Source organism: Lagenorhynchus albirostris, chromosome 7, assembly GCF_949774975.1.
Source record: "Lagenorhynchus albirostris chromosome 7, mLagAlb1.1, whole genome shotgun sequence".
Lineage (NCBI taxonomy): Eukaryota > Metazoa > Chordata > Mammalia > Artiodactyla > Delphinidae > Lagenorhynchus > Lagenorhynchus albirostris.
In genome coordinates this window covers 28211281-28238842 of record NC_083101.1, presented here as the reverse complement: position 1 = coordinate 28238842, position 27562 = coordinate 28211281, and the positions used below count along the sequence as shown (strand labels likewise).

Sequence of the window (27562 nt, the reverse complement as noted above, 5' to 3'; positions counted from 1 at the left end):
CTCATTCTGTCATGAAAGTTCAACAGCTTCAAGGTCATCTCACTATCAGCTTGCCTTGCATAACTGTTAACGACAGGTGGTGCAGAAATACACTTCAGGCAGCTCTTGTCAGTAATACTTCAGATTTCCAAAGTAGAACAGGAAATGCAGTGAAGTAAAGGGAACACAGAATCTGGACTCTGAAACTCAAGGTTCAAGTCCCAGCTTTACCACTTACGCACTTACTGGCTACGTGACCACAGGCAAAGGCTCTGGATGCCTCTGACCTCTCATCGTGTTCCCATCTTAATACATCCTTTCTAGAGTAAATCTTGGCTTAGGGGGGTCTTTGGAAAAGTCTTCCTTTGGAAAATACTGGCTAATCTTTCTGAAGGTGAAAAACAAGATAAATCCAGGTGACCTAGAGAAGCTAGAGTGAGCCCTGCAAGGAAATGGGTTGTTCAATGCAAAGAGGGAGAAATACAAGGAGAGGAACCCTGCTCCTTCTGCACTCTGATCTCTACACACACACTCTCCCTTACACAACAGAGAATAAGAGAGTTTCCAGAATTCAGAAGAGACATGACATATTTCAGATGCTTGCAATAACTACACCTCTGCCTATTCTCCCTCTCTCACAAGAAATCACTGGCTCCAAAGGCACAGTCCCCACAGTGAGAACCTGGCAGCACAGTGACTAAGCACTAAAAGATTATCTAAAATGTCTAAGATAAAAAGGCCTTGTTCGGTTTTATTTGCATTGTTTGAAAATGTGGTTTACCACTTATAGAGAGGAAGAAGAAAAACTGACACAAAGTCTGCTTTTATAGGTCTAGAACGCTGTGCCTCTGTGTTTGGGGGACGTGAGGATGTGTGGATGTGCTTGGCATGTGCTCGTCATGACACATCTTAAACTTGCAGATTGGGCTGATTTTGACTGAAAGGATAGAGTATAAAAAAATAAAAGTTCTGGTAACCATGGACTAGAAAGGAGTGAGGATTACTGGTGACGTGGCTCAAACTGTCAGCTACCTACATCTGGCATCTTATTTCCTGAAATTCCCACAGAATTCCAAAAACAATTTTTTTTTTTTTTGCAGTAGCTGTAATCTTGCTTTAACCAATTTTTTGACCCGTGTCAATACACACATAAAATAAATATAATCATTCTGTTTCCTCCCTTGACGTGTGTGTGTGTGCCTGTGTGTGTACACACCGCCTGGGGACAGTGTTAACCAGTTAAGCAAAGGTGGTGGCTCTCTGGTAACTTACATGTCATCAACGTAACAGGGGTAAGGCATCTGCTGCATGTAGATGCCAGTTTTCTTCTCTGTGCCCGTCAGCACCCGGATGATTGCCTGCTCCACCACATCCTGCAAGTACGCGAAGCCCCCCCAGACGTACCGCATATCCTCAAAGGGGTCAGCCCGAGGACCGGGGTCCCAGTACCTTAAATCAAACCACAGGCGATCAAACATTCCTTAGAATCATACAATAAAAAAAATTCAGTCACCCACAATCCTACCACCATTAAAGAGCCACTCTTCTTATTTCTGTATCTTACTTTCTGGTCTCAGCTGACACGTACACATGTTTTTAAATAAATATAATCAGAATGAGCAAACCACTTGTTGGTTTGGGTTTTCCCCCCCTCCCTTAGTTCCCTAACATTGCAACAAGTACACGGGCCAAAATTTACTTAACCATTCCCTTTTATCTTGCTTATTTGCTCCCTTTTATAGAAAGGGATAGTGCTAGCACAGAGAATCTAATGTCTTTTTTTCCTGTTGATTTAATTCCTCAGGACTAATTCCCTTGAATGGAAATGCTGAACCAAAAGATAATGATATTTTAAGACCTTTGAAATAGTTGTCTCCACAATGAATGAGCCAGTTACACCAAAATCATGCCACCAATTTGAGTTATACTTTGTTGGAAATTTTTACCAAATTATTAGTTAAAATAAAGTACCTCCACTCACATTAGCTGCTCTTGACTTTCCCAAGACTGGCTGGTACGATGGGGGGACTCAACTTACCCATCCTTGATCTTATTCGTCCTCTCCACATTGTCAATATCCATCCGGATCTTGTACTTGACGTGATGGGGCAGCTCAACACTGCCAGGAGCTATTCCAGTGAACACGATCCCAGCCCAGAACTTCCGCTCATCCAGTAGCTCCATGGACTTGTTGATGAGCAGAACCTCTGTTGCCACTGGTTCCAGCTTGTTCAGGTTCACACACTGAAGGAAGAACAGCCGACACGAGAATGCCGATGGCCAGGAAAACAAGCAGTGGCCAAGGCAGAATCCACGCTAAGAGAGAAGCGCTAAGTGCATGACTTTTTTTATCCTCCCTCTCTACTCCTCTCTCAAGTCATTCTCCAATATTCAATTAAAAATGGGTTGTTTTGGTTTTCAACTGCAATTTAAGGGAAATGTTGGAAGTATTTAGAGGTAAGTTACCTATACTGATTTTTGTGGAGGGAAAGAGGTTTAAACCTCATTTTCGCTTCTGTTTTCTTAGTTAATTTTGAGTCATAACAACTAACCAAACAGAACAAAAAAACCTTTCATTTGTCCCTATTAAGTCACATCATTTTTAGGACTCAATTTTTAAAGTGTAATCGGTCCTATTAGATTTTAGATAAGTTTCATAAGTAATGCTTTTTTAAGGGAATGCTTTGTTGCCATTAGGTATTGGGATATCAAAACACAGGAAAACCTAGAAAACGATGGATAGAGACATTCTTGAGTCAGATAGAATAAAGCTAGAAGTTAGGTCTGTTGATTTACTCATTCAGTCATTTAACTAACATTCATTGAGTACCTTTTTGTACATTACACCCTGTGTTAGGTGGAGGGATACTACTGTAAATAAGATGACACATTATTTCTAAACTTTACTCCAATCCAAACCTTATTGCACCATCTCAGAGAAAGAAGCCAAAGCCTTTTCTAAGTGGTCCGCAGAATAGATCCTCACCTCCATGAAGCGAGAGATGGTCTGGATTGCCTGGTTGGTCTCATTGAAGGCTTCTCTCCAGGTGTACACAGAGCCATTAGTGGACTGCACTTCCTCTGGGTGCTTGGCCAGAAATGCCACGATATCTTTGGCTGTCCAATCTAAGCCTTCCAATCGCTGTTCCCAAAAGTGGTCATTGCCTCTGCTGTCCAAAAGCGTCTGCCATTCCCATGACAAAGTACAAGTAGTAAACACCAACTAAGTCTTGATGAGCACTATATGGTTTACAAAATCCTTTCACATACATTGTCTTTCTTTAAAATCTTCATAGAAAACTGTGAGATAGGTAACCCAATGTTTCCATTTTACTGAGCTCTCGGATTCTACTGCACCTTCCCACTACATTATATCTTCTTCCTCTTTTGAGACCCAGGCTGATGATTCCTCATAAAGACCCTAATCTCTAGATTGAATTAAGCCACACCTACTTCTGCTGTTTAGTTTGGGAAAAGAATTCTGCTGTTAAACCAATATGATCTTTTCCAGTTGCGGGATGCATGGGTCACGATGCAAAGGAGGCCTGTCTTCCATTTCTTATTCCCTAGCTGGCTGGCTCTCCACGTGGGTCAACATGGAAGAGAAGGAAAACCAATCTGGTGCTCAACCAGCAGGTGCAGAGGACCAGGGCAGAGGCCTGCACAGATGTGCTGCCAGAAAAATGGGTCTGTTTCAACCTCAGCTCATGGAAAGGAGAATCAGCTGCAACTCCTTTCACACCTTTGAGAACATACATGAAGCTCTGGCTCTACTGAAATGGAATCCCTAAGGGGCCAAACTCTGCTATTTTTTAAATCAGTCTTATTTCTACTAACATATAAGTTTTTTCCCCGTGTGGCTTCATATTTTTTATTACAAAGGGAGCATAATAGTTTTTATAGAGTATATAAACTATAATTTCATTAACTATTCCCATACTGCAGCATTTAGTCTAATTTCTCACAATAACAATTATTATAGCAATAACATTCTCTCTCATATGGTGACTTTTTTCTTTAAAATTATTTCTGTATGGGATACATCCCTGAGGGTGTGTGAAAATGCAGATACACAGGATAGCACATTTTTTATGGCTCTTACAATTTTCATTCCAAATTGTTTTCCTATAGGGAATAACAATTTATACCGTCAACAGTTAAGATATGTGTTTTTGTTAACAAAATAGGTACAAAATTGTACCTCACAAAGGTTCACAGGTGTATGGGTTAGTGATTCTGAAATGACTTGTTTGGGACTTGAACTGAGCAAATAAGACCTGAGTGAAGACACGTGGCATTTGGGGTGAGGCCCTCCCTGGCCAGTGTGGCTTCTCAGCAATATGGCCAAGGAGGGCAGCAAGGCTGGAGAGACATGCCCAGTGAGATCACTGATCACGTGGCCGTTCTAGACCACGAGAGGGGCCAGGAGACCAAAGATCCCCCTCAGGAGCAGTGGCCAGGGAGAAAGCAGAGGCTTGAGATGAAGGAGACAAACAGCAGCTCAGAAAGGAGAACAGTTTAGTATCAGTGGGTTACATGACTCAACGGAGAAGCACCTCCAGATATGTGGGGTGACGTGACGGGTGTAGACAGAGCCAGAGACAGCAGAAGATAAGAGCTACCACAGAGTAGAACGGTAGCTGTCGTGGGCTGGGGGAAACAGGGAGGTCAAAGGGTATGAAGTTTCAGTTTTGCAGTACAAAGAGTTCTGAGGCCCTAATGTACAGTGTGGTAACTATAGTTAATGATACTGTCCTGTATACTTGACACTTGCTGAGAGGTAACTATGTGAAGTGAGGGACATGTTACTTAGCTCCATTGTGGAGATCATTTCACAACGCATACGTATATCAAAACACCAAGTTGTACACCTTAAATACATACACTTTTAATTTGTCAATTATACCTCAATAAAGCTAAAAAAAAAAAAAAAAAGAAAGAGCTACCCCAACAGATGCAGAAGTCTCAAGCATTGCCTTGTGTACCAGACGCAAGGCTGCAGGGGGTACAGAGGACTGAGTGGCCCAAGCTTGTGGAGTGAACAGTAGAGAAGAGAAAGCAGCTGGAGGAGGCTCCTTCGACCTCCGCCCGCAGGCTGATGAGTCCGCATTTGGTGTCTCAGCCTAACCAGCCCCCTACACTCCAGGCCCCAATACCCACTGGCCTGTTGGACAACCCCACCGTCCACCAGCTAGAAATCAAGAATCATCCTGAAGCTGCCCTCTCTTTCACCCCTCCACAATCAAGCAGTCACCAGGCTTTGCCTCCAGCCAATGCCTTGGCCACCTACTTGGATAGCCTCCGCCCTGGACTCTGCCTTCCACCCTTCCCCTCTTCAATCCACCTGTCAAACCAGAGTAATAGCTCCCCTTGCCTAGCACCCTTTCATGGTGCTCCAGAGCTTAAAGTAAAGGTCCTCGGCTTGACGCCCAAGGCTCTCCAAACCACATGCCATGCTTTTCTCCCCAGCCACAGCTCCTCCATTTCCTACCACACATTCTGTGTTCTCCAGCAGGAGTGCTAATGAATGCCATGGCCATGTTGGCAAGCACCTTGTCCCAGAAGAACTGAGAGCCTGTGAGCTGCTGGAGCACCCAAGCCAAACCGTCTACTTAAGAGAAGGGGAAGCATCGTTCTGCCTACAGACTAAAACTCATGGAGTTCCTTCGACAGGGACCCTCACCATCCTCTGAGACGCAGAAGGAGAGAAGTCCAACAAGTAGAAATGTACATTCTAAGGAGAGGACCAGGAAGAAGACACATGAGACCACACCTAAGTCTATGGCACTGTCTGTGGCTGGACCACTTGAATCCCTTTTGGAAGAGAGACTGGAGTCCAACAGAGATCCATCCTTGAAGGGCATAAGTTGTTGTTATTATCATTATTAGTCAGAAGTATTCAGTCAATCCATACAAATTATTGGTCATGTTTTTCTGACTGAAGTCCCTTGGTTTTTAAAGGCTCCCAATTTAAGAATTAAATTGCAAGACTAGTGCAATAAAGATGACTCCAGCTTTCCCCTCATTGGAAGACCACCTGCATATCATCCCTCCCAGGGACATCAAGGGACAGTCCTCAGCCTGGGAGAGCACCTCCCACGGTAGATACCTCCTCTAACACCCAGCTGCCCCTCCGATCAATCAGGTGTCAAGAAAAGAAACCTGGCAAAATCCATTCGTGCTTCTTAATAGCAGCAGGAAAAAAGGAAGAGGGCCTCTCTCACCATGGAGAGAGGAAATAGTCTAATGATTCTCTGACTCAGCCCAAGGCAGGATGATGCGATTAAATGGCACTCAGGCTCAAGCAAAGGAGACATTCCATGCTCAGACTCCTCCGCTTTTGAATCCAATTGTCTCTAGAGCATTTATCCCTTTTCAAGTGGTTCTGAAGCACTAAGTGCAATTCCCCTCCATGCAGTAACAGTAACACTCAGTAACACTGCAGTAACACTCACACGGTGCCTCGGGGAATGAGTATCTCAGGTCAGACCAGACCTTTGCTCACACACACCTCTGTCCAAGACCCACTAGGACATAGTAGGGCTAAGTTAGATGCTGTGGCTCTAGAGCCAGACATGAAAATAATCAAGGTCCTGTAATCACCAAACTCTTGCTCCAAATACCAGCCCTAGGTTTCTTGGAAATCTGATTTTGACTATCAGACGCATTGATGCTGATGTGCATGAAATGGTGTGATTTGTGCACCGTCACCTGTAGCTCTGCCAAGTGATGGGCCTGTGGCTTGAGCGACGCTCAGTACGTCTGCACTGGTTCAATGTAAAGAATCCTCATCTCAGTCACTTCTGGGAAAGTAAGGAGCATCAATCAGGTACCCGGTAATCAGAGGGACACTCACCCGGACAAGGTCCATTTCTGGGCTGCTCTCCATGAAGGTCCAGATCTTGGGGCTGAGCTCTTGCCACATGCCTTCCAGATCATGAAACACAGCCAGTTCCTGGAAGGTCTTATTCACCTGGAGTCAAACGGGGAGCCAGGGGAAGCAAAAAAAAAAAAAAAAAAAAAGAGAGAGAGAGAGAGGGAGGCAGAGACATGAGAACTCAGCTGCTCCCTGAAAAGATGTTCCATCATAGAAGCCCTTTTCCAGTCCTTCTCATTCCCAAGAAGTGTCTGCCTGCAGCAGTGATTCAAATACCCAAGGCTGGAGAGCTGGCCCTCAACAGTCAGCTTGGGCCTGAGTCAAACTGGAGGTTCTCACTCTGGAAATCCCAGAAGAGCCATGAGTATACTCAACACACACCATCCGAAGCCACCTTTATATTTTTGTCCATAATTCTAGGAGGATTCTGTAGAGGGCCTCTTGGGCCCAGGCAGCTTACCTCAGCCATAACCTGCTTTGTGACTGGAGTGTCAGGTGTATACAGGATCTTCCCAACAAGCAGGGGCTTGAGAGCTTTCCATATGATGCGGGAAAGAGGACTGGACTCCAGATTCTTCATCAAATCATTGCAATAAGGAGCTATGAAGAGGATGAAAGGCAAATATTTGTATGCATGCTCATGTACTTGCAGGAACTAACAAGAGCTTTGGAGCCAGCTGGTCAGTCATGGGTTCAAATCTCAGCTCTGCCACTTAATGGCTATGTAACAACATCACTTGTCTGAGCCTCAGTTGGCTCCTCTGTAAAAATAAAGTTAATGACATCTACTTGGCAGAGATGTGGAGAGGATTAACTGAGATGCTATCTGTGCAGCCCCTAGAACGATGTTTGATAAATAATCAGAGCTTATTGTAACACTGATGATGGATAACTCACAACTGAGACAATATGGAAAAATGTTTTTTATTATGCACAATCCTTTATAACTCTAAATAGCTTGCACCAGTCCTCACCACTCTGTTTTTGTTGGAAACAAAGAGCCGAATTCAGACTTTAGTTTTCAAGCAGAAATTTTAAATTTCCCTTTAATTAATAGGATGTAATAAACATCCCAAACTGAAAAGTCCAAATTTATAAGAAACAGTATCGTTTGATTATCCAGAAGGATTCCTGATTTTTAAAAAAATTTCATTCTGGGTTCTTTTAGATACTAAGTATCCTCTACATGCTACAAAGATAATTTTTGTTTTCAAGAGAATTTTCTCACAGTTGTATCTGTTGTGAAAATGAAGGTTCCCTTGGGTTGACTTACAAAGTGAGGGAGCGGAGGGGACGGCATTTCAGAAAACCGCCTACAGTGCCCTTCCCTTCAGGCTCGCAAAGCAACCTGCCATGTCTGGAGTGCTTCACTCCAGACAAGAACAAAACGTTCTTGCGTCACAATAACGCACAAAAAGCCACCTCACTCAGTGTCTGAAAGGCACACCTGCAGTTAGAAATGGAGAAAGGCTCACTTGCATCATATTTTCAATGAAAACGATGCCACTGTCTAAAACTATAACACTGGCTCCTGGCTGCCACCAGGCACAGGACACACATCCCCACAAAATTGCCCAAGTGTGGGGAACAGATATGGAGTTACAAGGTTCTTCAATGCCACCTTGCAGCTAAGAACCGCAAACAGCAGATCACATGTCCCAGTCTGATGGCACACACACCACCATGAACAGGTATTTTGGAGGCCACGTGGTTTACCGAAAAAAAGCTTGGAGCCAGGCAGATCTGGCTTAATCCTGGCTCTTGCCGAATAGCTATGGTGTGGCTTTGACCAAGTCGCTGAACCTCTCTGAGACTATAAAAGGTGGGGTTATAAAACCTTCCTCGCAGGGTTATTGTAAGGGTTAAATGAGGTAAGTTAAATAAAATGCATAGTACATAGGAAATGTTCCCTAAATGTTACCTTTTATTATTGCTGTTGTTGTTGTTAAGTCTTTATTGTAAAGCATACCTCAAGGAGAGGGAGGGGAGAGGGGAGGGGCAAGGGAGAGGGGGAGAAGAAGGAGAAGATACTTGATCACTTTGGGAACCACCCTCCGACATCCCCCAGAAAACTGAGGAGATTGGCTTTCAGTCATCCATTCACCTGATAAACACACTGTACGCCTGGGATGTGCCAGGCCCCATTCACACAAGTGGGGACAGTTCCCTGATTAAGATTCCCTCCTCTAGGAGCTCAGTCTGGGGGTAAACAAACACCCACCACTGCTACGTAGGGTGAGGATAAGCACGAGGAAGCAGGTGCCACAGGGGCCGCGGGGCTGAGCCTGGGACCGAGGTGGGCTGGCCCGGGGCTTGGGTCTGCACGGACACTCACTGGTAGAATTGTCATAGAAGGGGCCAGCGTCGTCCTCAGTGCCGTTGCCTCCAAAGAGGGCTTTGTAGTTGTTGTCCTCATACCAGTTAAGGGACTTTATCTTCAGGCCCCCACCCTCGGGATGGCCGCAGACGATGCGGGACACGGCCTGGTAGATCTGGGTGGGGGAGCTGGAGCTGTTCGCGTTGGTCAGAAACATCACCTCCTGCCGCATGTCAGTCCAGCTCCTCATGCTGAAGAGCTGGTGGACAGATCAGGAGGAAAAGCAGAGGGAAGCGCGGGGCAGGTTGAAGACACAGAATAGGAATGAACAGGTTAATGTCTTGACCTCGCCAAAGCCTCAGCCCAGAACATATCTTGTCTGATGTCACCTCTCAGAGGGGCATCGCTCTGTGATGGGATTGTCAGAGCCTTGCTCCTCCTCTGTGGTCCAGACACCAGGGGCATCGGCGTCATCGGAGAGGCCGTTTGAGGTGCAGATTCTGGTCTATCTATCTACAGTTCAAATCTGCATTTTCACGTGGTGCCCAGGTGACTCCTAGACACATTAGAGACTGAGAAGCACCACTTAGCAGTTAGGGGAGCCCCCGGTGACGGGCTTTATCTCATTCGGATGATCACTGAGTTTACAGAAGAGGATGCTTTCTCTGAATGACTATGTGTTCATAGGCGAACGTCAGGAACTGCTCACACCCTCGGTCACTGCCTCATTTCTAAAACACCTCAAACCTCAGTGTGGAAACTGAGGGGCCCTCTGCCCCGGGGCAGAAGAGGTGCTGTGTGTGAAGTCCCCATCCTCATCTCAGCTGAGTGTCGGGCAATGGAAAGAGTGCATGGTGGGGGACCGAGTTTGAATCCCACTTATGTCTCTCATTAGCTCACAGCTTTCAGAAAGTCACTTCTCTGAGGGCCCAACTTCCCAGCAAGATGATGAAGCTAAAACAGTGAGATGAGGAGAAAATCACACGATATCTGACGTCCCAGAGAGGGCCCAACACAGAACAGTCCCTGCCGGAAGACCCAGATGCCCCAGGCAGCGGGGGGGGGGGGGGGGGGGGGGGGGCTGAGTCTGGGACTCACACTTGACCAGCTCTTTGTCTCACACACCAACGTACTCCAGCACTGTGCGGACTTCTTGGCCCAGTGGCTCTTATAATTCAATATTTATAGAGCACTTTGTATTTCCACACATTTCACAATAAATCATTAAAAAATCCCTATATTCCTTGACATGTCACTGCTTGTCCTCACCGCCTGGAGGCCTGAGGCGTGGTGAGCAGAGGGGAGTGGCTGCGGAACCCTGCACTTGCCCCCGGGCCCAGTTTTCCATCTCACAGAGCCTGCTGGCTCCGGTGAGTGACAAGGTCCTGGGCACCACAGAGCCCACATTTGCCTTCTGCCTGCAAGGGGAACCAGGAGCCCCAGAGGCGGTCAGAGGTCACAAAGATTCCTTCCTCCAGAGGGAGCATCTAACACCGGGAGAACACAGTTAGGCGGCCCGCTTTTCCTGACTTTATCTTCTCATCACCTGTATGAGGTATACAGACGGGGAGGGGAGAAGTAGTCAGACCACCTCTCCTTTCCTTGGTGGGTGCAACAGCCCTAGAGATTTTTTTATTTGTTTGTATTTTCTGTTTTTTGCGGTACGCGGGCCTCTCACTGTTGTGGCCTCTCCCGTTGCAGAGTACAGGCTCCGGACACGCAGGCTCAGTGGCCATGGCTCACGGGCCCAACCGCTCCGCGGCATGTGGGATCTTCCCGGACCGGGGCACGAACCCGTGTCCCCTGCATCAGCAGGCGGACTCCCAACCACCGCGCCACCAGGGAAGCCCCCTAGAGATTTTTAAACGACAGCACAAGCCACTCACTTCTCTTTCTCACCACCACCATCCCCCAATCAAAAGGACAAATTGCTCCCCACCTAAAGCCAGCACATCTTTGGACAGAAGCACCATAAATGACTGAGTTATTCCAAGCTCTGGGCTCTTCCCGGAACCTGTCTCGGGGCAAACTCCTACTCGTTCTTCTGCACCTCAAATCCCGCTCCACACCTCCTCCGTGAAGCCCTCCCCCTCACAGGGAAGGGGGCCACTCATCCTCCAGCCCACGGAAGGTGGCGTTTGATCGACATCCGTGGAGTGAAGAACCGCTGACTCACTTTCTCAATCCACTGCGATGGCCTCCTCCTGCCCTCGCCCCCATCACAGTCTCCTAGCATAACAGCCGAACCATAAACGACCCTCATCCTCTAGGTCACACCAGGCGCCCCTGCTCCAGACCCTCCACTGGCCTCCCATCTTACTCAGTGTAAACCCAGCCTTGGCAGCCCTGCACCACACTCACCTCCAGCTGTGACCTTACCTCCGACTCCCCTCTCACTTGCTCTCTTTGCTCTGGCCACGGCTGGGCTCCTCCCTGATCTTTATTTTTTTAACATCTTTATTGGAGTATAATTGCTTTACAATGGTGTGTTAGTTTCTGCTTTATAACAAAGTGAATCGGCTATACATAGACATATATCCCCATATCTCCTCCCTCTTGCATCTCCCTCCCCCCCCTCCCTATCCCATCCCTCTAGGTGGTCACAAATCACCGAGCTGATCTCCCTGTGCTATGCGGCTGCTTCCCACTAGCTATCTATTTTACGTTTGGTAGTGTATATATGTCCATGCCACTCTCTCACTTCGTCCCAGCTTCTCCTTGGTCTTTACATACATCTCTTCATCATGCCTTACATCAGTGTCTTTGGATTTACGGTTCCTCCTGCTTGGAGTGGAGGCCCTAGTGTCATTCCCTTCAGGCTCAGATGTCACCTGACCAGAGAGGACTTCACCGATCAGCCCCCTTTAAGACACCACCTCATCACCCTCCAGCCTCTTACCCGGCTTTATTTTTCTTCATGGCAGGCATCCCTGCTGTCGCATGATATACAGACCTGTTTATTCCTGTCTCGCGTCCCATGTCAGTCCCACGAGAACAGGGAAGTTAGTGCACTCGCTGCTGAGTCCCCAGCACCCGGCTGTGGCAGGCACCTGGTGGGTGCCGAGCAGATAACGGAGACACTGTTTCCTGCCCTGCCTCCCCAGGCTCACCTTCCCGTCACTGAGATGTGATGCTCATGTCCGCTCTCACTCATCTGGCTCCAGAAGTCCCCATTCCCAGCCAACTGCCGGCCCTGTTAATCCATACTTTCTTTCTTTGAAGAGTCTCCTTTTTATTATATTTATTTGTTTATTTATTATCTATTTATTTATCTATTATTTTATTTATTCCAGTTACCATCAGGGTTCAGACAAAAAGTGGGCTTAAGTAGCACGAACATGGGCTTTCGAGGCCAACGGTCCTGGGTTCGAATCCCAGTTTTGCCAATTAACTTACTAGGTGACTGTGGGCAAGTTGTCTAGCTCTTCTGAGCCTCAGTGTCACCTGTAAAATGGGCACAGTAGGACCCACTCACATCTGTCATGTGGATTACACAGGGAAATTGGGTGAAACTGCATGAACCAGGGCAGCTTAGCTCCCTTCTCCCTTAGCTTCCTTTTAAGGGTTGTGCTTTGGTCAACCAACCAACTTTCTTTCCAAACATGGAGCAGATCAACAAGTGCACTTATTTATTTATCTCCTCCCATTTGTCCCAGGGAAACGGCAAGTTAGATAATGAGTCACTCGTGGCAAAAGTGACTTGACTTAGTGTTCCATTGAGAGGAGCGGGTGGCCCTTGCCGTCCAGGACCAGGGAACAAGCAGGGCACAAGGAAGCAGCTGCCAGGAAAAATGTATATTGTTCAGTTGGAGAGGTTCTACCACATGAGCATCACATGCTTTCAATTTTTCTTTTTACCCCAGACAAAAGGCAGGCCAGTGACGTAAGAGGAAACAGCTGCAACCAGACCGCAAGCTTAGAGGCAGCCTCCCATGTTAGAGTCCCTGCTTTGCTTTCCCTAAGGCTGGCAGGGACCTGCAGAGCAGTACGGGGCATATCAGTGTCAGCTAACGGGGCCCAGGAGAAATGACTTGCAGGGCAGGTTCTGTTTCTCATTCTGCCTCCTGGAAGAACCCTGGGAGACCCAGCTTCTCCGCCTACAGAGCAGTCACCAGAGTTCATAACCGGAAGAACAGATGGCAGCCTGGAACAGGGCTTCTCCTCCTGAAAGTGACCCAAAAGCCACGCCTCTCCAGTCAGACACACATGAGCAGAATTGAAAAACAGAACAGACCCCAAAGCAAAACACTAATAAATCAACAGCATTGAATCTCGGTGTTTTCTCTATTTTCCAAACGTTCTGCGTTTCCCATAGTGACCATGCAAGCCTTTATTCTTAGGAGACATAAAGTGAGCTTTGATATTTGAGAAAAATGATACAAACCCCAAAAAATGACTTAGAGAAGCAACTCATAATAAGACTGGACCAAGTCTGAGAGAATTTCACCATGAATTATTCCTACCCAGTGTCTTAAACATTAAGGCCTGCATGGTTTCTGACCACCATCCCTCAAGCTTAGCTCTTTACACACCTGGCTCCAAATGGTTCCCCCTTTCTAAGTCTAATGTGAAACAAGGCTGGGTGTCAGAAAGGTGAGCACATGCTGACTGGGAGGCAGAGGAATGGCTAATTGCTTTTTGTAAGTTAGGCCCCCTGATCCTGTGACAAAGGTTATTCTAATACGCTTGTAAACATGTGGACCCGAAAGGTAAGCTCAACTTTTATCAGGAGACTACATTCCCATAGTTGAACTCAGGGCCCAGATATTGACAAGGGAAAGATCTGAATTAGGGGTACCATGTTCTTCCCTTCAGACAGCAAACAAATGTTTTGGTAAAAAGACTGTCTTGCTTTGCTACTGAAAAAGAAATAAGGATGGGCTTCCCTGATGGCGCAGTGGTTGAGAGTCCGCCTGCCAATGCGGGGGACACGGGTTTGAGCCCCGGTCCGGGAAGATCCCACATGCCACGGAGCAACTGAGCCTGTGAGCCACAACTACTGAGCCTGCGCTCTAGAGCCCGCAAGCCACAATTGCTGAGGCCCGCATCCCGAGTCTGTGCTCCACAACAAGAGAAGCCACTGCAATGGGGAGCCCGTGCTCCGCAACAAGAGAAGCCACTGCAATGAGAAGCCCACGCGCTGCAATGGAGAGTAGCCCCCGCTCGCCGCAACTAGAGAAAGCCTGCACACAGCAACGAAGACCCAACTCGGCCACAAATAAATACATAAATTTATTTTAAAAAATAAATAAATACTGAGAAGTTGCTGGTAAGACAAATACAGTACACGGAAGATGAGGAGGAATCACCCTCTTTACAAATGGGTCATTAACTAGAGGCCAAGAGTAATTATGAGAGAAAGTTCTAGGCTAGATATCAGGACTTCAGCCCCTAGCTAATTAACCTTGAGACATCTATGAGTCTTGGTTTCTTCATCTCTAAAGTAAGGAGATCAAATCAGGTAATTTTAAGATCACAGGTATAAAGCTGATTTTATATTTCCTATGATATTCAAATCAAAAAGACCCTCTGAGCCAAACTCAGGGTGGAAAAAAGTGATAGCGGATGATCTGCCTTCTGGGGCTGAAAAAGAAACGACTTACCTCTTGAGCCACAATCCCAAGACTATCCAGCAAAGCTTTTGTGGCTTCAGCCAGCTCCTTGCTGGGGAAGGGAGACGTGGAGTTTAGTTCTGTCTGCAATGAGAAAAAAAAATCCTTTGTTTCTAAACTCAATGTAAACCTGAAATCTGTATTTAAAAATAAACAAGTTAATTAAAACTATTCACAATCTTGAGTTTAAAACACAAGAAACCCACTCCTAATCAAAATAAGACACTAAAATTATTCTAACTGTATGTTTGCAGGTTGTTCATCTCAGATAAGAATTACTAATTCTTTGATGGATGCTTTTAAAGGGTATTTTAAACTAGTTGATATGCAAGAGATAAAAATATCTCGTGTGTGTGTGTGTGTGTGTGTGTGTGTGACCAAGGCAAAGTTGACCATAAATTCCCAACTCTGTCTATGATTCTGCAAGAAAGACAACATGGGAATGGCCTTGAGAAACAAGTGTGTGATGGCTCACAAAAAACGAAGACAGTATAAAGTTGCCAAAAGCATGGAAAGAAGGAATTCTCTTTCATTCCACTCAAGTCAGCACTGTTTCTAACACTGGAAATTTACTTATTTTAATATATTAAAATTAATTTAAAATAATTTAAAAATACTTGTTTTTATGTCTAGTTTGAGTCAAATGGTAATATGCCACCTAGCTGCATGGCAAATATAAGCAAATAATTGAGGCCCAAGGAAAAGCTAGGTTAGGGCAGAAAGCCTAAGCTAGAGGAGAAATAGAGCAATGATGCACAGGCTCTGAGGCCAGAACTGCTTCTGAGTTTTCAGGCTTCCAAAGAAAAAAAGACACAGGGTCAGTCTCATCACTCCTATTTGTCAAATAGGGGGAAAAAAATCTCCAGGGGAAAACCCATCTTTCCTTGTTGCTTCTACGGGCATCATTTTATTCAATATCAGACCCTCAGAAATCTAGAGAAGGCTGAACCATTTTGATATTTGTCATATATCAGAGATTGCTGTGAAATCATAAGGCAGCCTGCATGGAAGATGGCTGAAAGTAGACGGAGCTCATCATTATCTCTGGGAAAGAGCAGCCTGGGATGTTTCCCTTTAAAAAGAACTCCAAATGCAGAAGGTTAAGTTAGTATCATGATCTCATCATAATATCCTAGCATAATCCCAAATGTACATTTCTGATAAAATCTGTCTAAAGGTTCTCTGGAAGATTTCATCCAGCCTGATTCATGAGCTCTTCTAGAATGGCTCACTCCCAGAGACCAGCCTTCCCACACTCCCAGTCCTCTGATGGGCCCATGCTTTCCTTGAAATGCTACACTCAGGTAGGTCTCTGTGACACAACTCGCAGGCTGTGTTAATGATCATTCCTTCCATGAAGTAATTATGAGCGAAAACAGGTGGGGGGCTTTTTGTTTGCTTTTTCTTTCTCTCTTCAGGTTCACATTACCACCTGAAGGCTACCACACTAAAAGTTGAACTTACAGAGACCTTGATAAGGAAAAGTTTTTACATAACGAGAGGTCATAATTGGAAGACATAGGAGGTAAAAACCGTTTCTGTGCTTACTATGAGGCTCACAAGAGGATACATGTTCAGGATTGCACAGCAAAACAAAAAATGCTAAATTACATTAATTTAAACATTTAAAACTTAAAATGTGGTAGTTAATGCATTTCTTTTTCAAGTCTGCATTGAAATAAGATTCGTATCACTCTAGGGTGACCCGGAGTGACTACAGAACCCTGGGCAAGTGGCTTCAACTCCCCATGCCTCCACTTCCTCAACTCCACAGCAGAATAAACGATAATGTGCACGTGTCACAGCGCCTTCAAAACATTAAACCCGAGGCCATGTGCAAGCCCCTGCACAGTGCCTGGCACACCGCAGGTCCTTATAATTATAAACAATTCCATCCTTGCCTTTCTCTTCCCTTCCTCCAAAGTTTACTACCAAAACAGAAGGGCTAGTCCTCTGCACACAGGGTTTTCCAGTTCTTGAAGGGACGTGCACCCTCCTTTCTGTCTGTCTCTGGGTGAACTTTTCCTCTTGTCGAGGTGCCCTTCTCCACGAGGCAGACAGCTAGAGTTGTCAGCTTGAGGCAAGAATACCAGCCACACTCAGGTGTGCTATTTCTAAAATTATAAATGGCCCTCAGCACAAAACCAAGACATCCTCATCCTTAATTCCTGACGGCCTGGGGCAAATGCTTCTCTCTCCCCTATAACCCTTTTTCTTAGTGTTTGCCAAACTGAGAAACAAAAGATAATATTAAGTGGATGACAGATATACTTATATTGGTATATATTTATACCATATACACAGAACTTTCCCCAAACTTGACATTTAAATGGAAAAACCTAAAGCAAAATCATTACCTATGATTATGTATATATATACACATACACACACCTTTACCTTAATGTATATTCATGTGTACCCTCTATGTACAGTAAGTGATACTGATTTTACTTTTATAGGAGTAATTCAGTTTCCTTTTCTTTATACAAAACAAATGAGTTGATTAAAAGAAAATATTAAATTAAAAACCAATTGCACTTGAATACAACCTAAATCATGACAGAGGATTGAGAATAACCAGGTTTCACCAACACAGTGTGGTTTCAGGAACTCTCATCAGAACCACCTGAGGTGCTTGTCAGGCGTGCCGATGCCCAGCCCCCGAGACCTGAGTGAAAAGCTAGACGTTAAGACCCACAAATCCTTAGGAAATTTTTTGCACACTGAAGTTTGAGAACCACTGAGGCACAGCACCTGGACAATATTCACACCTCTTTTTCACAGTATTCTTTGCACGAGTGTGGCTGTTTGTGCATTCTATATCTGGTCCACACGATGCTGTCTACTTCAGACTGTGAAGCAGTGACAAGAAGCCAATCAGTTTACCTGGCCTTGCGTGGGATCCAAGATAGTGCCAAACGCATCTGCGGCCAGGTACGTCACACCAATTGTTTACACAAGTCACCAAGTGCAAAAGGCTAGCTCTCTAAACCCCCAGACCCAACACTGGCCGGTTGTCCCCACTAGCAAGCTTTCCCCTGAAGGAGACAAATCAACGAGCAGTTCATGTTGTTTTGAGAATATGTCTTCCCCATCTGAATGAATTTAAATCTTCATTGGGTAATGATTTTTCCTTCGGCTTTTTCCATTTAAGTGTCTTAACTTTGGAGCAAGCTTATTCTTCTTGTTTTAGAAGCTACACAATTCAGCAAAACTCCACACACACAGCAGGCCTTACCGCAATGGCTGTCTCACCCATGAATATAGTTAACCATGGACATAAACATAAAGACCTCATTACATTTACTGTGGATTTCAGACCTTTAGATATTCAAACTCCACACAATACCGTATCTTACTACACGAACTTGTTGTCAATAGACTGAACTTTGGTTTGTTTGTTTAATTGACTGATTCAGGTTTTGGTCTCAAAAAGAAAAACACTGGCTAAACCCATCCATAAGTCATAACTAGAATAGTCAATTCCATTTTTTTGGATCCTTTTTATACTAATCATTGTTTGAGATTAAATGCTCAGAATCATTAACATAAGTATTGGCAACCTGTAATCAGTACAAACTAATTTCCATTTTCAAAGGAGTGCTGATTGGAGTTACACATATAGGTGTGGGTTGACATCACAGGGTTAAAAACACACACAATTCAAATTCAACATCAAGTTTAAATCTTACATTATCCAGGTATTTTGCTCAAGACTTCATTTCACTTTTTTGTGCTTGGACACTATAAAATACAGAGAGGAGACTGATGTAAATCAGATTTAATATTACAAATTAATGGGAAAAGGATGGGCTATTCAACCAGTGCTGCTGAGACAAGTAGTTACTCATATAAGATAGAAATTTTTTGGTTTGCTCACCCCCTGGGGCGGGTAGGGGCTGGGAGCTGAGGCTCAGGCTTTGGAGGTCAGACCCCAGGGAGAGGACTGAGGTTGGCTATGTGAAGACAGCCTGAAGGGGGCTAGTGTGCCACAGATAGCCAGGAGGGAGTCTGGGGAAAAGTCTGGACCTGCTGGAGAGGCAACACAGCATTGTTTCCAGGTGTGTGAGGAGAGGGGATTCCTGCTCCGTGTGCCCACAGAAGGCAGGGCACCACCTAAGCGAGCTCCAGAGACAGGCACAAGCCACGGCTATCAGCTCAGACCCCAGAAATGGACATGAACCGCTAACGCTGCCGCCACTGCCACTCAGAATCCTGTGTGCAAGCACAGGTCACTACCCACACCCCCCTAGGAGCCTGCGCAGCACACCACTGCCAGGGTCCCGTGACCCAGGGGCAAAGTCCCGGGGAGAACACATGGTGCACCTCAGGCTGCTGCAACATCACGCCGGCCTCTGCTGCCACAGGCTCACCCTCCATTCCAATTATGACTACCGTACCCCTCCCTTTCCCTGGCCTGAGTGAGCAAGAGAACCCTAATCAGCTGCTGCTTTAATCCCCTCCTGTCTGGGCAGAGAACAGACGCCTGAGGGTGGCCTATATGCAAAGGCAGGGCCAAAACCAAAGCTGAACCCCAGGAGCTGCGCTGAACAAAAAAGAGAAAGGGAAATTTCTCCGTGCAGCCTCAGGAGCAGCGGATTAAATCCCCCCAATCGACTTGATAAACCCTGCATCTCTGTAATACCTGAAAAGACAATGAATGCTCCCAAAATAGAGGCAGTGGAGTTTGGGAGCAACTGTAGACTTGGGGTTTGCTTTCTCTGTCTGATTCGTTTTTGGTTTTATGTTTATCTTAGTTTACTTTTTAGTGCTTGTTATCATTAGTGGATTTGTTTATTGGTTTGATTGCTCTCTTCCTTTTTCTTTTTTTTTACTTTTAAAAATTTTTTATCTTTTTTATTATTTTTTCTATTTTTATTATTTTTTTATTTTGTTTTAGCCTTTTTTCTCTTTTTGTGAGTATGTATGTTTCTTTGTGTGATTTTCTCTGTTTAGTTTTGCTTTTACCATTTGGCTTGGGGTTCTAGCTGTTCTTTTTTTTTTTTTTTTTCTTCCTTTTCTTCCTAGCCATGTGGCTGGCAGGGTCTTGGTGCTCCAGCCGGGTGTCGGGCCTGAGCCTCCGAGGTGGGAGGGCTGAGTCCAGGACACTGGAACAGAGACCTCCCAGCTCCATGTAATATCAATCGATGAGAGCTCTCCCAGAGATCTCCATCTTAACACTAAGACCCAGTCCACCCAATGGCCAGCAAACTCCAGTGCTAGACGCCCCATGCCAAACAACTAGAAAGACAGGAACACAACTCCACCCATTAGCAGAGAAGCTGCCTAAAGTCATACTAAATTCACAGACACCCCAAAAAACACCACCAAATGCGGCCCTGCCCACCAGAAAGACAAGATCCAGCACCACCCACCAGAGCACAGGCACCAGTCCCCTCCACAAGCCACTGAACCAACCTCACCCACTGGGGGCAGACACCAAAAATAACAGGAACTATGAACCTGCAGCCTGCAAAAAAGAGACCCCAAACACAGTAAGTTAAACAAAATGAGAGGACAGAGAAATACACAACAGATGAAGGAGCAAGGTAAAAACCCACCAGACCAAACAAATGAAGAGGAAATAGGCAGTCTACCTGAAAAAGAATTCGGAGTAATGATAATAAAGATGATCCAAAATCTTGGAAATAGAATGGAGAAAATACAAGAAATGTTTAACAAGGACCTAGAAGAACTGAAGAGCAAACAAACAATGATAAACAACACAATAAATGAAATTTAAAAATTCTCTAGAAGGAATCAATAGTAGAATAACTGAGACAGAAGAACGGATAAACGACCTGCAAGATAAAATAGTGGAAATAACTGCCACAGAGCAGAATAAAGAATGAAAGGAATTGAGGACAGTCTCAGAGACGTCTGGGACAACATTATATGCATCAACATTCGAATTATAGGGGTCCCAGAAGAAGAAGAGAAAAAAAAAAGGGTCTGAGAAAATATCTGAAGAGATGATAGTTGAAAGCTTCCCTAACATGGGAAAGGAAACAGTCAATCAAGCCCAGGAAGCACAGAGAGTCCCCTACAGGATAAATCCAAGAGGAAACATGCCAAGACACATATTAGTCAAACTATCAAAAATTAAATACAAAGAAAAAATATTAAAAGCAGCAAGGGAAAAGCAACAAATAACATACAAGGGAATCCCCATAAGGTTAACAGCTGATCTTTCAGCAGAAACTCTGCAAGCCAGAAGGGAGTGGCAGGACATATTTAAAGTGATCAAAGGGGAAAACCTACAACCAAGATTACTCTACACAGCAAGGATCTCATTCAGATTTGACGGAGAAATCAAAACCTTTACAGACAAGCAAAAGCTAAGAATTCAGCACCACCAAACCAGCTTTGAAACAAATGCTAAAGGAACTTCTCTAGGCAGGAAACACAAGGGAAGGAAAAGACCTACAAAAACAAATGCAAAACAATTAAGAAAACGGTAATAGGAACATACATATCGATAATCACCTACCTTAAATGTAAATGGATTAAATGTTCCAAACAAAAGACAAAGTCTGGCTGAATGGATACAAAAACAAGACCCATATATATGCTGTCTACAAGAGACCCACTTCAGACCTAGGGACACATACAGACTGAAAGTGAGGGGATGGAAAAAGATATTCCATGCAAATGGAAATCAAAAGAAAGCTGCAGTAGCAATTCTCATATCAGACAAAATAGATTTTAAAACAAAGACTGTTACAAGAGACAAAGAAGGACACTACATAATGATCAAGGGATCAATCCAAGAAGAAGATATAACAATTGTAAACATTTATGCACCCAACATAGGAGCACCTCAATACATAAGGCAAATGCTAACAGCCATAAAAGGGGAAATCAACACTAACACAATCATAGTAGGGGACTTTAACACCCCACTTTCACCAATGGACAGATCACCCAAAATGAAAATAAATAAGGAAACACAAGCTTTAAATGACACATGAGACCAGATAGACTTAACTGATATTTTTAGGACATTCCATCCAAAAACAACAGAATACACTTTCTTCTCAAGTGCACATGGAACATTCTCCAGGATAGATCGTATCTTGGATTACAAATCAAGCCTTGGTAAATTTAAGAAAATTGAAATCGTATCAAGTATCTTTTCTGACCACAACGCTATGAGACTAGATATCAATTACAGGAAAAAAACTGTAAAAAACACAAGCACATGGAAGCTAAACAATATGCTACTAAATAACCAGGAGATTACTGAAGAAATCAAAAGGAAATCAAAAAATACCTAGAAATGAATGACAATGAAAACATGACAACCCAAAACCTATGGGATGCAGCAAAAGCAGTTCTAAGAGGGAATTTTATAGCAATACAATCCTACCTCAAGAAACAAGAAAAGTCTCAAATAAACAACCTAAACTTACACCTAAAGCAATTAGAGAAAGAAGAACAAAAAAACCCAAAGTTAGCAGAAGGAAAGAAATCATAAAGATCAGATCAACCACTATGGAGAACAGTACACAGGTTCCTTCAAAAACTAAAAATAGAACTACCATATGACCCAGCAATCCCACTACAGGGCATATACCCTGAGAAAACCATAATTCAAAAAGAAACATGAACCACAACGTTCACTGTAGCACTATTTACAATAGCCAGGAAATGGAAGCAACCTAAGTGTCCATCAACAGATGAATGGATAAAGAAGATGTGGCACATATATACAATGGAATATTAGCCATGAAAAGAAACAAAATTGAGTTATTTGTAGTGAGGTGGATGGACCTAGAGTCTGTCATACAGACTGAAGTAAGTCAGAAAGAGAAAAACAAATACCGTATGCTAACACATATATATGGAATCTGAAAAAAAAATGGTTCTGATGAACCTAGGGGCAGTACAGGAATAAAGATGCAGACATAGAGAATGGACTTGAGGATGGGGGAGGGGGAAGGGTAAGCTGGGATGAAGTGAGAGAGTAGCACTGACATATATATACTACCAAATGTAAAACAGATAGCTAGTGGGAAGCAGCCACATAGCACAGGGAGATCAGCCTGGGATAGCAAGGGGGGGAGGGAGGTGCAAGAGGGAGGGGATATGGGGATATATATATACATATAGCTGATTCACTTTGTTATAGAACAGAAACTAACAACACTGTAAAGTAATTATACTCCAATAAAGATGTTAAAAAAAAAAGACAGTAATTTTTCCATCTCATACCACTATACAAAATTAAATTCTTGGTATATTGAAAAGCTAAAACTAAAAATGAAAGTTTAAAAGATACAGAGGAGAAAATGTACTTATGAACCTAAGGTAGGGAAGGCCTTCTTAAAATACAGAAGTCCAAACCAAAAATGGGAACTAACGACTTCAACTTCTGAAAGTAAAAACTTTGCGCAAAAAGATACCATCAGCAATGGGAAAAAACAAGCCAAAGACTGGAAGAAGAAATTTAAAAACATTTTTTTAGAATAAAAATGGAATACCATGCAGCAGTTAAAACGAACCAGATGCCACATTTATCAACACTGATAAATCTCAAGAACATAACGTTGAGTGAAAAAGACAAGTTGCAAATCAACATGCACACCTATACAATATGAACACATGCAAACCAATACCCTATATTGTTATTAACAGAATGCAAATATATATATGGTTGCATAAAAATATGCCACTCCAGGATAACGGTTATCTTTGAGGAAAGAGGGGGATACACAGGTGACATAAACTGTATCTGTAGTGTTTTCTTTCTTGAAAAGAATCTAAAGCAGGCATAATAAAATGATGGATGTTGGTACATGAGTGTTCTTTATGTTATTTCTGTACCTTTTTATATATTTGAACTATTTCATAACTTTCTTTTTAATTCGATGAAAGATAAGAGAGAGAGGGAAGAGGAAAGGAGATTGGCAGGAATGAAGGAAGGGTAAGAATATAAGTTGGCTTGAGTACTTATCAGATCTGAAAGATGTCTAACTTCCTTGAACAAAATTAATCCCAGCCAATATGCCTTAAAATGAGGCCACACGATGAAGTCGGAGAACCATGTGCCTGTACCTACTGTTAACTGAGGTCTCCGGCTCATACTTACTTGACAAAGGCAGACAAAACTTGCCAATAGTATTTCCAAAGAGCTCTGGTAAGCCATTCACAGTTTGGAATTCCTCCTCCTATTTTCCTTAACCAAAAACATTCCCTTGGCTATGAATTCATACAGGTCCCCATTGATCACAGGGGCAAGATTTTCTTGTACGAAGGCAAATGGGGAAAAAGAGGGAAAATAAAACCTTTGGTGAAGACTGTATGTTCTGTGTTAAGCTAACAGGAATTCATGTATTATTCAATATTTTTAGATCACAGCTAGATACTGTACTATCATTAATGGAAGAATAGACAAGTGAGTATTACTCAAAAGCTCCTACCCATTTCTGCAAAATGTGTTAATCACAACATTGAAACATTTCCTAAAAGCATGACAGTCTGGGGCACTGGCCTGAGAATGATCAAGTCCACTGTGCCATCTTTTCTGGGCCTAATTAGAAATGACTTCATTATATTCTTTCTATCCTCACTAGGTTTTTCCTTCCACATGAATTTTATTTTTTTCTTTTTTAAATTGAGGTAACAATGGTTTATAACATTATATAAATTTCACATGTACAACATTATATTCCTGCATTCTATAATACACATTATATTTCTATATATGCTGCAGCATGTGCCCCACCAAAAACTTAGTTTAACTAAGTTGTAATAGACTGAAACTTAAAATAAAAAATGCAATAACCTAGCAAAGTCAATTTGACTTTAATTTCTGAGCTGGTGTTTTATTTCAACTCAGTGTCCAGCACAGTTCCTGGCACATAATAACTAGGTGTCCAATAAATATGGAAGAAAAATGAAAAGCAAAGGGAAGAGCACATTAGGAGGGTGGGGGATGGACTGGTGTGAGTGCTGCTTCAAAGGTCATTCAAATTCAGATATACTCTGTTTCATATTCACCTCATCAAGTCAAAGACCCTTCAAGACAAGGGTAACTCTTCACTCCTCCTCCACCTGCTCCTTCGATCCTTGTGCAGTCCAGCTGTGAGCCCACTAGTCTTTTGGGCACCTCAGAGCACCACTCACCTTAACTCCTTTGCCCTATGAACTGAGTTCCGCCTCTGCAAGAATGTGTTACACACATCGGAAGACACAGAACAGAACACTTTGTTCCATGGAGATAGAACTTCTCTTTTTTGGATGAAAGTATAAGTCAAGGCAGTCTAGCCACATGGTCGTGCAGTGTCTTAGCAAGATGGAGGTCAATCTGCATGCCTGTCCTTGCTAACTCGAATCAGACACCGTTTTCCTCACCTCAAAAACCAGACACCGGGCTTCCCTGGTGGCGCAGTGGTTGAGAGTCTGCCTGCCGATGCAGGGGACATGGGTTTATGCCCCGGTCCAGGAAGATCCCACATGCCGCGGAGCGGCTGGGCCCGTGAGCCATGGCCGCTGAGCCTGCACTTCCGGAGCCTGTGCTCCACAACGGGAGAGGCCACAACGGTGAGAGGCCCGCGTACCGCAAAAAAACAAAACAAACAAAAAAACCAGACACCATCTTCACATCACAGACAGGACTAGAGCCCAAGCCTACTTAACCACACAGACTTTCACTAGGCCTCACAGTGTCCCATATGAAACAAGACTGTTGTCAGGCAGCTGCTGGAAGGGCAGCCCTCACTTTACAGAACCCAGAACTTAGGAAGAATTCCTCAAGTTTCCAGTCTCAGCCTTAAAGCTGGTTCTCAGTGCCCAATGGAATGAAAGCTCCACGTGGACCTTGTCTGCCTTGTTCATGGCTGAACCTTCAGTGCCTTAGAACAGTACCTGGTACAAAGTAGACAGACAGTAAATATGCGTTGGTTCTGTTGACGAATGTCTCACGCCTTGTTCAGAGATGCTCCGCTTCCCAAAGCCACTGCTCTTTGGTTTGTGCATTACAAACCTTAATGAGTAGTGTCTACTGTACTTTAGAATCACTCTCAGAATATGAGCAAAAAAGTACACAGGGCTGAAACGGGACTGATAAAAAAAAGCCAAGGGCACTGGAAAAACACCTCAAAGACAGGATGAAATATTGTTCCAATATATGTTCCAATCCAAAGGCAGTTATGGCAGAACAAATGCCCTCCCCAAAGCAGTCCACACCCTAATCTCTGGAACCTGTCAATCAGTTACTTCACCTGGTAAAAAGTACTTTACAGATGTAAAAAGTAATGAATGTTAAAATAGGGAGATTATCCTAGATTATCTGGATGGGTTCAGTCTAATCACATGAGCCCTTAAAAGCAAAAAACTTTCAGGCTGGAAGCAGAGAGATGTAGCAGAAGGAAAAATCAGATTTAAAGCATGAGAGGGGCTCAAACCACTGTGGCTGGGGAGGGACCACATGAAAAGCACGAGAAGGAATGCTGGCAGCCTCTATGAGTAAAGACCAGCCCCCAGCTGACATCCAGGAAGAAAACAGGGACCTCAGTCCTACAACTTCAAGGAACTGAAATCAGCTACCAATCCGAATGAGCTCAGAAACAGATTCATGTTCAGAGCCTCCAAAAAGGAATACAGCCCTGTGAACACCTTGATATGCAAAATTCATACCTTCATTTTATGCAAGGTATAACCAAGGCATAAACAAATAATCTACAGGATAAGAAGCCTTGGCAATACCTAAGCAAAGAATGCAATTTTTCATTGAAATATTCTTCAGGATTACTTTGCTTGGTATATGACTGATTTCTAACACTGATTTATAAAAGAAAATTTCTTCCTTACCAGCCACGGCTTTCAGCATATAATTTATATTACTCATATCAATTAAATTATTAACTTCTATTTATTGAGCATCTAATGTGTGCCAGGCCTTATGCCAGGCTCTTCATATACCTGAGCAATAGTCACAACCAAGGGTAAACTACGTTACCTGTAGGTAAAAGCCTCGTTATCTGAGGCTTACAGAATCTAATGTATCCAAGGTCCCACAGCTGGTAAAATGCTGAGGCAGAATTTGAACCCAGATGCAGATGACCCCAGGCCTACACCCTTTCTACTCTGCCACACTTCCCCACTTCTGTCAAAATACTGAGGTCCAAGTGGTCATCAGGGAACTGAAGGAGACCCAGGAGAAAGTGTTAGAATACTTTGGCTGAAAAAGAGAGAAATAGCCACATCAAAAAAAGAAAAAAGAAAGAAAGAAAGAAAGAGAGGAGAAATGTTTCAAAACATGTCTCTCCTCAAAATCCACTTTTAGTACAGAAACGCGTGCGGACAGAACAGTTTCTCTCCCCTCCCCCGCAATGTTGGTTGCTGCTCCTGTTGTATATCTTGGCGCAATTAACTGCCCATGTGCAACGAGGTGTCACGGAACATCCATCCACCATCACCCATGTCAAAATTCCACCCGAGTGGCAGAAGCAAAAGGCTGCTTAATGTAAATCAAGTATCAACCCCAGTGCTCCAAGTAAGGCACTGCTATAAGAGTCACATTTCAAAATGTTTGGAAGTCACTTCATCCCAGAGGTATCCCCTAAAACATCTTTACACAGAGCCATCCTGGCCGCTCATTATGTTCTAATTCAAGAGCCCCATTTTCTGATTTTAGGAAGATCTCACAGCAACAGCTGACAGGCAGGAGCAGAACCTGAGATGCTCCTATGCCCGAGAGATGGGCAGGAAGCATATGGCAGCTACCCTAATCAACACCCACCGTGAACCAACTGGTCTACAAGGCACAAACAC

General features: G+C 43.9%; 1 protein-coding gene across 1 annotated transcript in view; it reads right to left on the bottom strand.

The window, feature by feature from the left end:
* ABCA1 (ATP binding cassette subfamily A member 1) overlaps positions 1-27562 on the bottom strand; it is a 138370-nt gene that overhangs the window by 45487 nt on the left and 65321 nt on the right. The window contains exons 8-14 of the mRNA XM_060154710.1: positions 14777-14869; positions 9192-9432; positions 7317-7456; positions 6836-6952; positions 2966-3163; positions 2018-2223; positions 1252-1428 (exon numbers count right to left, since the gene is read on the bottom strand). Of these exons, the coding sequence (XP_060010693.1) occupies positions 1252-1428; positions 2018-2223; positions 2966-3163; positions 6836-6952; positions 7317-7456; positions 9192-9432; positions 14777-14869 (1172 nt within the window). The remainder of the gene's footprint in view (positions 1-1251; positions 1429-2017; positions 2224-2965; positions 3164-6835; positions 6953-7316; positions 7457-9191; positions 9433-14776; positions 14870-27562) is intronic.